Raw genomic sequence first — 14168 nt, 5'->3', positions numbered from 1 at the left:
TATGTCTTTCTGACCACATCATCAATCTTTGGCCCTTTACCAGGCCCCCTCCACACCACCTTAACGTACAACTGTTTAAATCCCTACTTACCTAACTTGTACATACAGAGTCAGTCTCCACTTGCTGAGAAATGAGCTGCGTGAGGATGGGCATGTCACCTGTTTGTTGGTGACAACAAGGCAGTGAGGATCTAGTACATTTTTGTCTCATTCTGTCCTTCTCCAGTGAACATTTTGCTCCAAGCATTAGCCTAAATGTCCCATCATTGTTTGGTAACCTCTTATCCTATTGACCTCATTTCTTCTCATATCCTGGCTAGCATGGAATAAAAGTTCACTCAAGCAACTTTAATTCTCTACTTGTCCTCCACTTTTAGATCCTCAGCACTTTCTTGTTTTTTGTTCTTTACACCACCCCTGAATCTAAGTTCCCTGGGATTCCTTTCTAGTCTTCCTATGGACTTATCCACACATGTCTCCTCTTGAGAAGGGCTTTGTCAGGGCTGAGGAGATCCCTCATAGGTCTAAGTGTCTACCTGGCAAGCACAAGGACATGGGTTTAATGCCTGGTACTGTATACCATGCGGGCCCTGGGCGCACTGAGCAGGCCTCCAAAACCAGGTATGGTGATGCACACCAGCAATCCCAGTACTGGGGAGGTTGAGACAGGAGAATCACTACTTTTCCAAACTGCATAATGAGATGCTGTACCAGATAAATAAATAAATGTAAACTTTAAAAAAAGAAGGGTTTTGTCAAAAATAAGCAGAAAATATGGACATCCAGAGAACCCCTGGCTTCATATCTGGATATAACTACATTTGGGTGGTCTCCTTGAGTCTATCCATCAAATGCCAAGCACAATTCCTCTTGATATATGCTTAAGGGCAGGGGAAGTCTCTCTATTTTTCTAGCGTAGGCACTTATAGCTATGAACTTCTTTCTTAACTCTGCTTTCATTGTATTCCACAGATTCTGTTATGTTAGATTTACACCATCATTTGAGTGGGACTTTTTAAATTTCATTCCTGACATTTGCCGTGGCCCACTGATTACTCCAGTGAGTTTTATACAATGTTCATGTACTTGTATGAAATCTGTGGTCTTTTTTTGCTGTTTTCTAGTTTGATTCCATTGTCCTGTAGCAGATAAGGACATTGTTACAATTATTTTGTTAATTGAGACATGATTTCAGGCCTAAACTATGTTTTATATTTTAAAATTTTCTATTAAGTGCACAGAATATGTGTATTCTCCTATCATTACATAAAACACTCCACAGCTATCAGTAAACCCATTGGTTCTGTGATGTAGATAGACTCTGATCATTCTTTATTAATTTTTTATTTTTTTACTTCTCTATTTGTAAGGGTAGGATAGAGAAATTCCATAAAAATTTTTTTTCATATCTTTCTGCTCCATCCTCTCAAGAAGTTTTTGTACCAATATTTAGTAGATGCACCAATATTCAGTAGATGCACCAATATTCAGTGTATGCTTATTTACGATTGTTATATCATCCTCGTGAATTGTTCCATTTACATTAATCTCTCCTGAAAAGATTTTGTCAGAAGTTACTCATATTTTCTTTGTGTTGTTTTTTTTTAGGAACAAGCCAATATACTAAGAGAAGGATTCCAAAATGAGAGCCAACAACTTCATGAGGAGATAAAGCAACTCAAGAGCAGCAAGGACAACTCAGGTCGCACATGCATGGAACCTATTTTGATTTTCCCAAGACCTGTATTACTCTCCTTTACACCTCCCTCTTCTTCCCATGTATTCCCTCCATTTTCTTGTTACTTTGTCTTTCACAAAGACAACGTAAAGGTAAGTGGACCAATTTGCCAGAAAGATACAACAATTGTAAATGCCACATTGTCTTTCAGTAATGTGCAGCTCTTTCCAGCAGGATAGTTGCTCATCACTGTCATCTGGCTGAGACTGGGAATCACTTTGGTCCCCTAAAGTGGGAGCAGAAGAGATGTGTGCAAATCCAAGGAAAAGATTTGAAGGGCTTTTTTTCTTAAAATGGGCAGGATTTTGAGTAGAAACAGATAGTTCTTCAAAATCCTGATTTTTAAGTGTATTGGGTAATCATAAAGCAGTAGGGTAGGTGAATCATGTGGTACTTCTCTTTAAAACATTTAAAAGACACTTAATACTTTTTTCGAGACCAGCTATACAGTTTCACATTCTGAACAACAGTGTACAAAGGTTCCACTTTCTATACATGCTCAAAAACACCTGCATTTTTAGCTTAATTCTTAGGAATCATCATTCAAATGAATGAAGTACTATGTCATTGTTATAATTTGCATTTCCTTGATTATGATGAATAAAGTTAATGTTGTAGGCAACTAAGTTAGATAAAAATGCTATCCACAATCATTGTTATAATTTGCATTTCCTTGATTATGATGAATAAAGTTAATGTTGTAGGCAACTAAGTTAGATAAAAATGCTATCCACAATCATTGTTATAATTTGCATTTCCTTGATGATAATGAACAATGTCAAGTATCTTTTGATGTGCCACTTAGACATTTTTGTCTTTGAAGAAATTTCCATTCATGTCTAAACTTTTAATCCAATTGCTTGTGCTTTTCTGTATTGAGTTGCAGGAGTCCCATATGTGTTTGAATATTTACCCTTGTCAGATTGTGCACTAATATTGTCTATTGTTCTGTTGACGACCTACCCACTGTATCAACTGCTTACTTTGCTGTGCTAACATTGTTAGAATTCATAGAGTCTTTTCTGTTTCTTTATGCTTTCATTTCCTCATATCTGAGAAACCACAGCAAACACTAATCTCATTTATTAGTTATTTTTTGTGATTGATGAAACTATAGCAAGGCTGCATGGGTTTTTAACAAGGCTTTCCATAGCTTATGGTTCTGGAAGTTCCCGCAATGACATCTGATGATGACCTTATTGTTGGAAGATTCCTAAGGTGGCACTGGGAACCACGTGATCAGAGATAGAGTAATCATGTTCACGTGTCTTTCTTTTCCTTCTCTCTTTTCTTTTTAGTGAAGGGATTTAATCACTGAAGCTCCACTCTTACGATCTTCATTAAAAATCATGAAAAGTCCCTGTCTCTAAATACTATAGTCAGATGATGCTTTCATTCTCTCAGTAGCTTACAGTGGGGATGAAATTTAAACAAAGGAAGCACTGCAAACCAGTTAATCTACATCCAATCAAAATACCAGTAAGAAAGCTGTTCTGTCTTTTATTTCAGCAATTTTATAGGCTTAGGTCTCAGTTTTAAATTTTATGTCCATTTTGGATTCATATTGTGTATGGTGTACTATGTGTCTAGTTTCATTCTGTGTGAAAATATCCACCCTTCCAATCACACTTAGAGAAGAAATTGTCCTTTTCTCCTTATACATTCTTGTCATGCTTATCAGATGATTGTTATCTCTGTATGTGGCATTTTGTTTCTGAGCATTCTCTTCTGAACCATTGACCCGTATGTCTGTCTCTCTGTCAGTGTCATACTGTTCAAATTAATATAGCTTTAAAGTATTTTCCAAAATCAACAAGTGTGATGTCATTTTTGTGCTTCCTGAAGATTATTTTCTTAATAAGAGTCTTTTGAGTATATAGACTTTATATGTAATCCTTTCACATATATGTGAATATATACACATATACATATACGACATATATATATATATATATATATATATATATATATATATTCTACTTCATAAGGTAATACTTTGATTTAATGCAATTTTCAAGTCTGAAACAATACATCTTGATTAAAATATATTGCCTTTCATGATTGATAACCCCCCTTTTTTTGGCAGTACTGGTTATCGAACTCCAGACTTTGTACTTGGCAGGCAGGTGCTTATGCTGCTGAGCTATCTCCCAAGCACCAACCTACTTTTAAAAAAGAGAAATAGAGACAACTTTTTCTGGTACTGGAAATTAAACTGAGGATCCTAGCAGTCTAGGCAAGGGCTACATCTCCAGCAACACTTTTTTTTTAAAAAAAATATTTTAACATTGGATTCCACTAAGTTGGTCAAGCTAGCCACAAATTTGAAAAGATTCTGCCTCAATTTATCATGTATCTTGGATTAGATATGGCCCAGTAATTGAAGCTTAAATGGAAGCAATTTCACAAATTGTTGTGTGAAAACTTATTTATACAAGGATGGATAACTGGTAAAGTTACCCCTTCCACTATTCTATCAACTACGTTTTAGCTATCACCCATGCTGATAGGGCTTAACAAAGACAAAGCTGATTGATAAAACTGATTTATAATACTAAACAGTGGGCTGGCCAAATAGCTCAGTAGAATAAAGTACCTGCAAGCAGGTGCAGGGGCTGGGGGTTTGATCCCCAGGCCTCCTGTGTTGGCCCGCCCCCCAAGGTGTGCTGAGACAGCAATGAGACTGGGGGTGCTGGCATGCACCTGTAATCCCAGCTCTTGGGAGACTCTAAACAGGTGGATCACTAGGAACCAAATCTAGTAGTGAGACCCTGAACACCCTGTAGACTCTTCCCTGAAATACAAAAACTAAAATATAATATAATCCTAAGCATTATATTTATCTCAGTGAGACATTTTTCCCCTTAGTCTCTACCTTGGGGGAACTCTACTGGCCTTTTGGCCCTGTAGCCTCCCTCTAGGCTTTCATCTGTCAGAGATCTCAAATTCTTTGGATTTTTTGGTGCTGATGAACTGAGAAGGGGAGAAAGTTGGCACATGGAGGACTAGTGCCTTGCTGTTTGGCAAGGGAAAAGAAAACCTATGGTCTTTTGCATTTTGAAACTCCAGTTTTGCACCAGCAGAAGCCAAGAGAGGAAGCTGCACTGTGTTCTTCTGGATCCCAGAAATTTCTATAGTTATTTTTGCTCTGGCTATTTCTTAATACAAATTTTAAAGGGCAAGAATGTTTGAAATGAAGTATTTTAAGCACATAAGGAAACTATTTCCAATCCAAATTAATATAGTTTGCAAAACTATCTTTCCAAATTGATGAAGAAATAAGGATATCTCATAACAAAGAATACCTTAAGAAATTCATGAACACCAAACAAGCACAAAAAAAACCCTTAAAAACATTCTAGACAGAGAAAACAAAACCAAAAAGTCAAGTGTAACAAATATATCAATTAAAGTAAGTAGTTAAAGACAGCAGAAAATATAGTCAACAGCAGAAAAAAAATAAGAGAAATAATTCAGTACCTTTAAGTAAAAATAGATCTCAATAAAAAAGCTTCAATTGTTTCACTTTAAAGATTAAAAATTGGTAGATTGGATAAAAACTCAGAACTATGATCATCTGCATTCAAGAGACTCATATAATCTAATAAGAAATTTACAAACTAAAAAAATCAAAGGATGAAAAACATTCTATGTCACAGGAGCCTAAAAATATTTAATAGTAGCAATTTTATTCTCAAAGGAAACGTCAAGATAAAACTAATCAGAAATGGCAAGGAAGGTTATACACATTAGTTAAGACAAAAATTCAAAAGAAGGAGATAACTATATTACACAACAGAAGGAGATAACTATATTACACATTTAAAATCTGGCTGTGCTCGCTTCGGCAGCACATATACTAAAATTGGAATGATACAGAGAAGATTAGCATGGCCCCTGCACAAGGATGACATGCAAATTCGTGAAACATTCCATATTTTTAATATTTTGCTGACTTTACATACCTATAATACTCAATAACGGAACTTAGAAAAAATGGGATATACAGATGAATGTCCATTTTGTATCTGTGTATTCAAAGTGGTTAGGATAGATATATAGTTACATTCTCTTAATGAATAGAGGGATTTGTTCTAATGGTGTTTGTAAATAGGATATCATGTCTGCATCTTGTACAGCAATTAACCTCTATGAAGAATGTATGCAATGTGTTAATTATTGAAACTGTCCCACCAATTTGGTTTGAAACTGTCTCATTGCTATTTGTTTCTCAATAAAATTATGGAAAAAATTTCTACAAATTGGAAAGGAAGTAATAAAATAAAATCTGCTCAGAGGACCTAATCTTATAGGTAGAAAATCCTAAAGACTAATACAAATAGAAAGGTATAATACAACTAAAAGGAAAGGAAGAACTTGGGGACTATACAATGAAAAGTAAGCAAGAAAAGAGCTAGGAAACATTACAGTGGCAAGCCATATACTTATATGTAGAACATGGGTAAGACAATGATCGTGAGAATCTTCAGAAGATTTTTTGAATCTTGCAGTTAATTGGAATGATTCTCACCCTAACTATATATACAGACACCTGTGAACTAAGCAACTGAAGATGACAACTTATAATAGTAGGTTCATGCTTAGAGTGTCTGTCACTCTGGTCTTCTGAACATGGGCTACTTGTCATGACATTCCAATTGTTGCCATGCTGTCTCTTGGGTAGACGATTGTTCAAAAAGAAGGGGATGGTGAATGAAGGCAGGAGATAGGAAAGGGAATGTTGTGGAACTATCCTGCTACAAGGTTGTATATGGTTAGATTTTTGGACTTATGTGTAAACATAAGAATTATATAATTCTTTATGCCTATTTTGAAATATATTCTAATTTTTAAATGCTTTTTCATCATATTCTGTAGGGACTTAAAGTTCAACATATTAATACTTGATGAAAAATACCTGTTCCATATTATGCCTAAGATGTTTGATATTCAGACAGACAGTGAGGTTAAGCTTAACAACCTAGGTTGTATTGTAATAATAATAAGCTTGTCTTCTGGAGGGTTAACAACCTAAGTTTGCAGACCAAAATTAGAGAAAAAGGAGAGCCGCAAACAAAGCCAACATTTTGGCCCTAGCTTTCCAAGGCCAGTTAAGACTCAGGTCATATGAGAACTTGTACTGTAACAGCATGTAACTCGGTAGTGTTCCAAATTTTCTGATCAAGGAGATTATGGGCCCAAAGAGGAAAGTGATCGATGATGTAGAGTGTGCCTAAGGAGAGTCACATGGAGAGAAAAACATTCTCTCAGGCTTTCACAGAGAGCACATTGGCCAAGCAATGATTGTGAGTTATCCACATGGCTGACACTGACAAAGGTTCTACAATCTGAGGTACAGGATCTCAAGATAAATCCTGAGGGGATTTGGCTGACCTTATCAGATCCAAAAGCTACAACTCTTTTTGCATAGGTCTTGCTTTTCCTTGGTCTTAATCATCCAGCAGAAAAGTATAAAAATGATGTATAAGAAGTAAAGCCATGGTGTTATGTTGAGCTGTAGGGAACTCAGGTCAACAGTTTCTGACATTGCCAGTCAAGAGGGAGACCCAATGCTATTATGGATTACTGAACTCTTTTAGAATATTTTGCTGAGTTCACACACCCATAATATTCAAATGACGAAACTAAACAAAAAAGGGGATAGAGATGAATGTCCATTTTGTATATGTGTATTCAAAATCGTTAGGATAGATATATAGTTACATTCTCTCAATGAATAGAAGGATTTGTTGTAATAGTGTTTGTAAATAGGATATCATGTCTTCATCTTTTACAGCAAATAACCACTAGGAAGACAGTACACAATGTGTTAACTATTGAAGCTGTCATACCAATTTGATTTGAAACTGTCTCATTGCTATTTGTCTCTCAATAAAATTATGGGGAAAAAAGGAAATTAGAAAAAAAAAGGAAAACAAAATCCTAAAGACTGCATAAAAAACTGTTGGAAGTAATGAAGTGGTTCAACAAAGGCTCATGAACTCCTGTGGTATGATTTCTTTCAAGATTGACCACACATGACTCCTGAGCTGCCTGCTCACCCCTGCTGTGCCCAGAGTGTCAGCTGCTGCGGGATGAGGGACAACACAAGGCATGGCAAGCTTAGGTGGAGCTACGTCCTTCCCACACCAGGCATCAAAATGGACTGCCCCAAGCCAGTGGTGTTTGTACTGATTCAAACAGAACTGCTACAGGATGGTTGGGCCTGAAGGAGAACCAGGGAGAAAGCGAGGAGCTCAGTTTGGAACAGCTTGACTTCAGCTGTTTCATTCAGCACCTTGTGCCTTTGTTTGTAAAGCACACCTTGCTCCTAGTCCCTACATGCATGAGCTTGAAAGGACACATAAAATAACATTGGTCCTCAGTACTCTCAATGCCTTACCCCACAAATGCATCAAGCACAGAAATTAAAGGTGATAAATGTTTTAAGAAAAAAAAAAGAATCTTTCCTGACATTGAGATAAGGTGACTTGATTGAAATCATCTTAAGCAATGAGAGAAGATATGGATCTCAACTAAAAAAAAAAAAAATCTTCTTGCTGAGTCTGAGATCCTCTGGTTTCCATTTAGGAATATGTTCATTTGGAAGTTTATGCCCAACGAGCACACTGATATCCAAGCAATAATATGTACTGCCTCTGATTTATACTTGTTTGCATCTACCAAATGCAGTGTCTGTCTGTCTCAGTGCACATATGCCAAAAGTCTGCATATTGAAGATGTGATATTCTCCAAGCTCCAGAAAATGATTCAAGGTAACGGAATTTTCACTTCCAGAATGCTGCTGCTGAAAACATGTGCCACGTCCACACAGCCTCTACAAAATCAAGTACATAACCACATCTCTCCTCCACCTGATCTTTATTGGAGCCCTTCCACATAGAAAGAGCATAAGGGGGTTCTCAACACTAATGAACTGAGTAGATCTGAGCAAAATGGTGATAGCTCTGAACCTTGTCATCAGAGTGGGTTCAAACTCAGATTTAGCCACATGCTTTCTCTAGGGTCTCAAAGAGTCCATTCACCTCTATTTAGGCTTCAACTTATCTTCAAACATAAGAGAGGGTCCTTCTGTGGGACTCATATCTGGAACTTAACTAATGGTACCATTTATTCTCAGGTTTGGATGTAGGTAGCCAAGACCATCCAGGTTGAAAAGCAGAAAACACAAACATAACTGCCATAGATTTTGTATCTATGCTTAATTTCTCTCAGCCTCTTAGGATTGTGTCTGGATACACTAGAAGAGTTGGTGAACACACTTCGCTCAGCCAGAGAGAGAAGAGGTCAGCTGAGGATCCTTGTCCTTCCTATTGACATTCTGCCTCTGCAGAAATGTCACATTAATAAGTCATGAGTACAATCTTTATAGAGAGAAGAGGTCTAGCAGCAGGAGTTGTGGAGATTTCCATGTGTAATTGGCTGGCTCCAGGGCTGGGTGGCTTGGCAAAGTGCTTCTCAGAGGAGAAACAGTTCAAAATAGCAGAAGACAGCAGAAGCAAGCCAGGGAACTTCAACAGGTTTTCAAAAGTGCAATTCATCCAATTGTCTTCTGTTTTGAAATTCTGCATTGTTTCTAATGTTTTACCTATTAGTTCTATATTAGATTCAAAAGAAATAAAAAACTTCTAAACATTTCACTTTCTTCAACAGGTATGTCACTAGTACATTCAAATGATTATTAAAAGTCTCTTAAAAAGCACAGTTGGCTCCGGTGTGTGGCTTGGCAGGCAGACATAGACAGCACAGTTCTCAGAGAGGGGATGGGACTTGCAGCTGTGCCCAGAGATCTGAGGCATACTGCTAGGCCCAACATGCCTTACACTGAGGCCTGAATCCACAGGAAGACCCTCCAGGCACAGACGAGGCAGGAGTTAACTTAGGTGAAGCATTATGCCTATAAGACACCAGGTACCTGAAGGGGAAGTTCTCAGATGGAGCTCAGGGGAACTAGTTTACAAACAAATTCCCAATTAACATACTAATTCCCAAGGTAGCTGCTGTAGTTCTTGCACCTGTGGTCTAAAATACAAAACCATTAGATACCAAAGTTTACTAATTTTAAAATCTCACTTGCTGCTAGTAGTATTGCTAAAGGTAATACTATATCTATAGTACCATATCTGCTGTAACATAGGTTCTCCCTTGGGTAATAATATCAGGAGGTACTTGGGTGGCAAACTCACCAAAGTCCTATACTGAAGTTTGGAGTACAGTGCCAAGTGGAAGGTAATATCACACTCTCAACAGCGAAGGCAAAATAGTGGGACACAATCAGGAATCCCTGACACAGAAGGGATATCTAAAGAACAGACTCTTTACAGACAGGTCCTGATTCCAGTGATACAGCTACCTACACTCAAACTTTAACAAAAAAAAAATCATAGAAATCAGAAGAAACAGTTCGTTGTGAAATAGAAAATGACAAAATGAAGGAGCAAAATGCAATCTTAGGCCCTGAGCCCAAACAGAATAAGGCCAAGAGACACTAGCATAGATGAAATTGGAAATCACATACCTAAAATCTCTGAAATAATAGCGACTGAAGTGAAGAAACAGAAGAGTATAGAGGAAATAAGATCAGAAATAACCTCCAGATTCTGGTAATTATTAAATAGTTACCAGAAATGGTAACCATAACAAAAGAAATACTAAATGTTTCTAAAGAAATCACTGGTAAAAATAGAGAATAAAAATAGATGGAAATCTTCATTGAGCAATATAAGAAAGATACAATGCAAGAAACAGATTGAAAGAGATATAGAAAATTTAAAAATGCATGAAAAGCTGTCAAAATCATTTGACTGATAAGAAAGATAGACTTTCAGATCTTTAGGACATCACTGTAGCTAGCCATCAGAAAAGGAATACCTTCTTAAAGACAACAAGGATCTAGGAAATAATAATCCAGCTACTATAACACAATGAAAAGATGAGCAACAGAAGACTACTAGGCATCAATAAAAAGGAGTCAACACAAAAGACAAAAAAAAATATGGACTGAAGCAATAGCAAAACACTTCAAAATATGGGAAACAATCTGATTCAGATAACTGGAGCCTATGCAACTACAAATAATATCAGTCCAATTAAATCTACACCCAGTCACATAATAATGCAGGTCCCAGAAATTCAGTACAAGAACAACATAGTAAAAGATGTTAGAGAAAAGAAACAGATCCCCCACAAAAGAAAACCCTCCAGAATAACAGCATATTTCTCAACACAAACCATAAAGGGAAGAAGAGTAGGAGCAAAGTATGCAAGTCAAGAAAACAAATACCAATGCAGACTGATAAACCCCGCAAAAGTCTCTTTCAAATTTAATGGAGAAGTAAAATACTTTCATGACAAAGAACAACTAAAGGATTCCATGATAATAAAACCAACCCTTTATTGGGTACTAAAAGATATTCTCTAAAGGGACCAAAAATGACCACAACTCAAAGAGCAACAACAGAAACAACTCATCATATAGGGAAAACAATTAGAAATAGGAAGACTAGGGAACAAAACACAATGAAATCATATGACTAACATAAGCCAATTCATATCGATAATATCCACCAATAAAAATGAACTCCACCAATTAAAATAAATAGGTTGGTAGAATGGACAAGAAACGAAATCCAACATTATGCTACATACAAGAAATGCATTTAAACAAAAAAAAAATCATAGGCTGAAAAATCAAATGATGGAAATAAATACTACAGGCTTCAGGAGTTTAGAAAACAGCAGGTATAGCTATTCTGTCAGACAATGTGAAGTGTAAGTCAAGAATGACTGAACAAGATAAAGAAGGTCACTACATAATTGTTAGGGGAAAACAACAGAGGAACAAAGAACAGTCATAAATATGTGTACACCAAACATGGGTGAACCCAACTATATAAGACAAATTTTAATGGACCTGAAAAACTTAATAACCAGTAACCTTAATAGGGAACCCTAGCACCACATTGTCTCAAATGGATAGGTCAAGTAGACAAAAAGTATAAGCAAGAAAACAGAAATTAGGACTAGGGAGATAGCTCAGTAGAATAAGCACATCCCTGGCAAACACAAAGGCCTGAGTTCAATCCCCAGTTCCACCAAAAAAAAGAAAGAAAAAAAGAAAAAAAGAAGCTATCTCATGTGTATTATCTGACCACAGTGGAATGAAACTGCAAATTAATAGCAAAGCAAACAAGAAAAAAACCATAAATATACAGAAATTAAATAACACCCTCCTCAACAACCAATGGTTCGCAGATGAAATTAAAAAAGAAATTATATAACATCTACAATGCAACAAAAAATCAAATATAACTTACTGGAACCTGTCGGATGCAAGCAATGCAGTTCCCAGAGGGATATTTATAGTGTGAACTCACATATTGGAAAAAAAAGAATGGGGGGTGGGGAGATAGCTCAGTAGAATAAGTGCTTGCCTGGCAAGTGCAAGGACCTGAGTTCAATCCCCAGTCCTCACCCCCCCCAAGAAAAGAAAAGAAAGATAGCAATTAATGCACTTGAGAAAAAGAAAAAAAAAGAATTAATGAAAGAGATGGTTCTTTCAAAGATTTAAATAAAATTGATAAGCTTCTAGCCAACCTCTGCAAAAAGAGGAAAGGAAAAAAACTCAAATTCAAGCACTAAGGAATGAAAAAGATGAAATTGCTACAGAGCCTGTGGCAATTTAGAAGATGATGAAGAACTATTTTGAAAATCTTTAATCTCACAGAATCAAAAGCACAAAATCAAAGGACAGTTTCCTAAATAGGTACAAATTACCAAAACTAAACGAAGAAGATATAAAATCTCTGAATAACCAAATATCAAGCAATGAAATTGAAAATGTAGTAAAAAACTTGCTAAGAAAGAAAAACCCAAATCCTGATGAATTCATAGCTGAATTCTATAAGAAATCTAGAGAAGATTTAATCCCAATATTTCTCAACCTATTCAATGAAATTGAAGAGGAAAAAAATACTTCCAAAATCACTCCTGAAGGCAAGTATTACTCTAATACCAAAACCAAAAAAGATTCAACTATAAAAGGGAATTACAGGGCAATTCAAGTCATGAACATAGATGTAAAAATCCTCAACAAAATATTAGAAAATAGAGTGTAGCAAATCTTCAGGAAGATTATACAACATCACCAGGTAGGATTCATCCAGGGATGCAAGGATGGTTCAACATATGGATATCTAAAAATTTAATACACTATATCAATAAAGCCAAAACCAAAAACCATGATCATCTCAATAGACATGGAAAAGGCTTTTGCCAATATCTAGCCTTCAGTTGTGATCAAAGCTCTGTAGAACTTTGCAATAGATGACCTCTATTTCAATATGACAAAAGCCATCTTTGACCAATGAACAGCCAACATTATTCTAAATGGAGAAAAACTGAAAGCTTTTACTCTAAAGTCAGGTACAAAACAAAGTAGCCAATTATAATCACTCTTATTCAGTATAGTTCTGGAAGCATTAGCTAGAGCCATTAGACAAGAGAGAGAGAAATAAAAGGGATAAGAATAGATAAGGAAGAAGTTAAATAATATTTATTTGCAGGCAACAAGATTCTGTAAATGGAAGACTCAAAAATGCTCTATCAGGAAGCTCCTAGAATTAATAAACAAATTCAGAAATATAGAAGAATACAAAGTCAACATCCTAAAATCAATAACATTTCTCACATAGATAACAAGCTCAGTAAGAGATAAATTAGAAAAACTATACCCTTCAAAACAGCATTCAAATGAAATAAAATACTTAAGAATTAATCTAACAAAGGAAGAGAAAAATTTATACAATGAAAACTACAATATTTTGAAAAAAGTGATCAAAGAGGATTTGAGGAAATGGAAAGATTTTCCTTGCTCCTGTATTGGAAAAAGCAACATGGTCAAAATGGCCATACTCCCAAAATTACCATGAAAATTCAATGCAATTACTATAAAAATACCAACAGCATACCTTACACTTCTAGAGAAAACATTAGTGTGTGTGCTTGTGTGTGTGCATGCGTGTGTGTGTGTGTGTGTGTGTGTGTGTGTGTGTGTGTGTTACTGGAGAATGAACCCAGGGCACCCACACTGTGCTGTCATGCCAGCCCCTTTCAGTTTTCATTTTGAGGCAGGGGGTTGCTAAGCTGCTCACTCCTTGGCCCTTCCCCAGGTCCCTCTTGAAAGTTTATTGTCCTGCCTCGGCCTGCCAGAGCACAGAAGTCACAGGCATGTGACACCACACTTGGTTCAGGAATTTTCTTTACAACTTTTTTTATTTTTTATTTTTTTATTTTTTAGGCAAGGGTCTACAGGGTATTCAGGGTCTCACTACTTGTAGTGATCCACCTGTTCACAGCCTCCCAAGAGCTGGGATTACAGGTGCACACCACCACACCCAGTTCAATTTTT

General features: G+C 36.3%; 1 protein-coding gene and 1 non-coding gene across 2 annotated transcripts in view; both read left to right on the top strand.

Moving 5' to 3' along the window:
• Positions 1 to 14168, top strand: part of LOC101584805 (guanylate-binding protein 1-like) — a 41380-nt gene that overhangs the window by 16826 nt on the left and 10386 nt on the right. The window contains 1 exon segment of the mRNA XM_023708659.1: positions 1609 to 1830. Coding sequence (XP_023564427.1) covers positions 1609 to 1830 — 222 coding nt within the window.
• LOC111814694 lies at positions 5574 to 5680 on the top strand. The gene has a single exon (XR_002819605.1). It is a non-coding gene; the product is annotated as a U6 spliceosomal RNA (small nuclear RNA).

The sequence above is a fragment of the Octodon degus genome, unplaced genomic scaffold (assembly GCF_000260255.1).
Source record: "Octodon degus isolate 3935 unplaced genomic scaffold, OctDeg1.0 scaffold00430, whole genome shotgun sequence".
Lineage (NCBI taxonomy): Eukaryota > Metazoa > Chordata > Mammalia > Rodentia > Octodontidae > Octodon > Octodon degus.
This window is presented reverse-complemented; position numbering and strand designations above follow the sequence as displayed.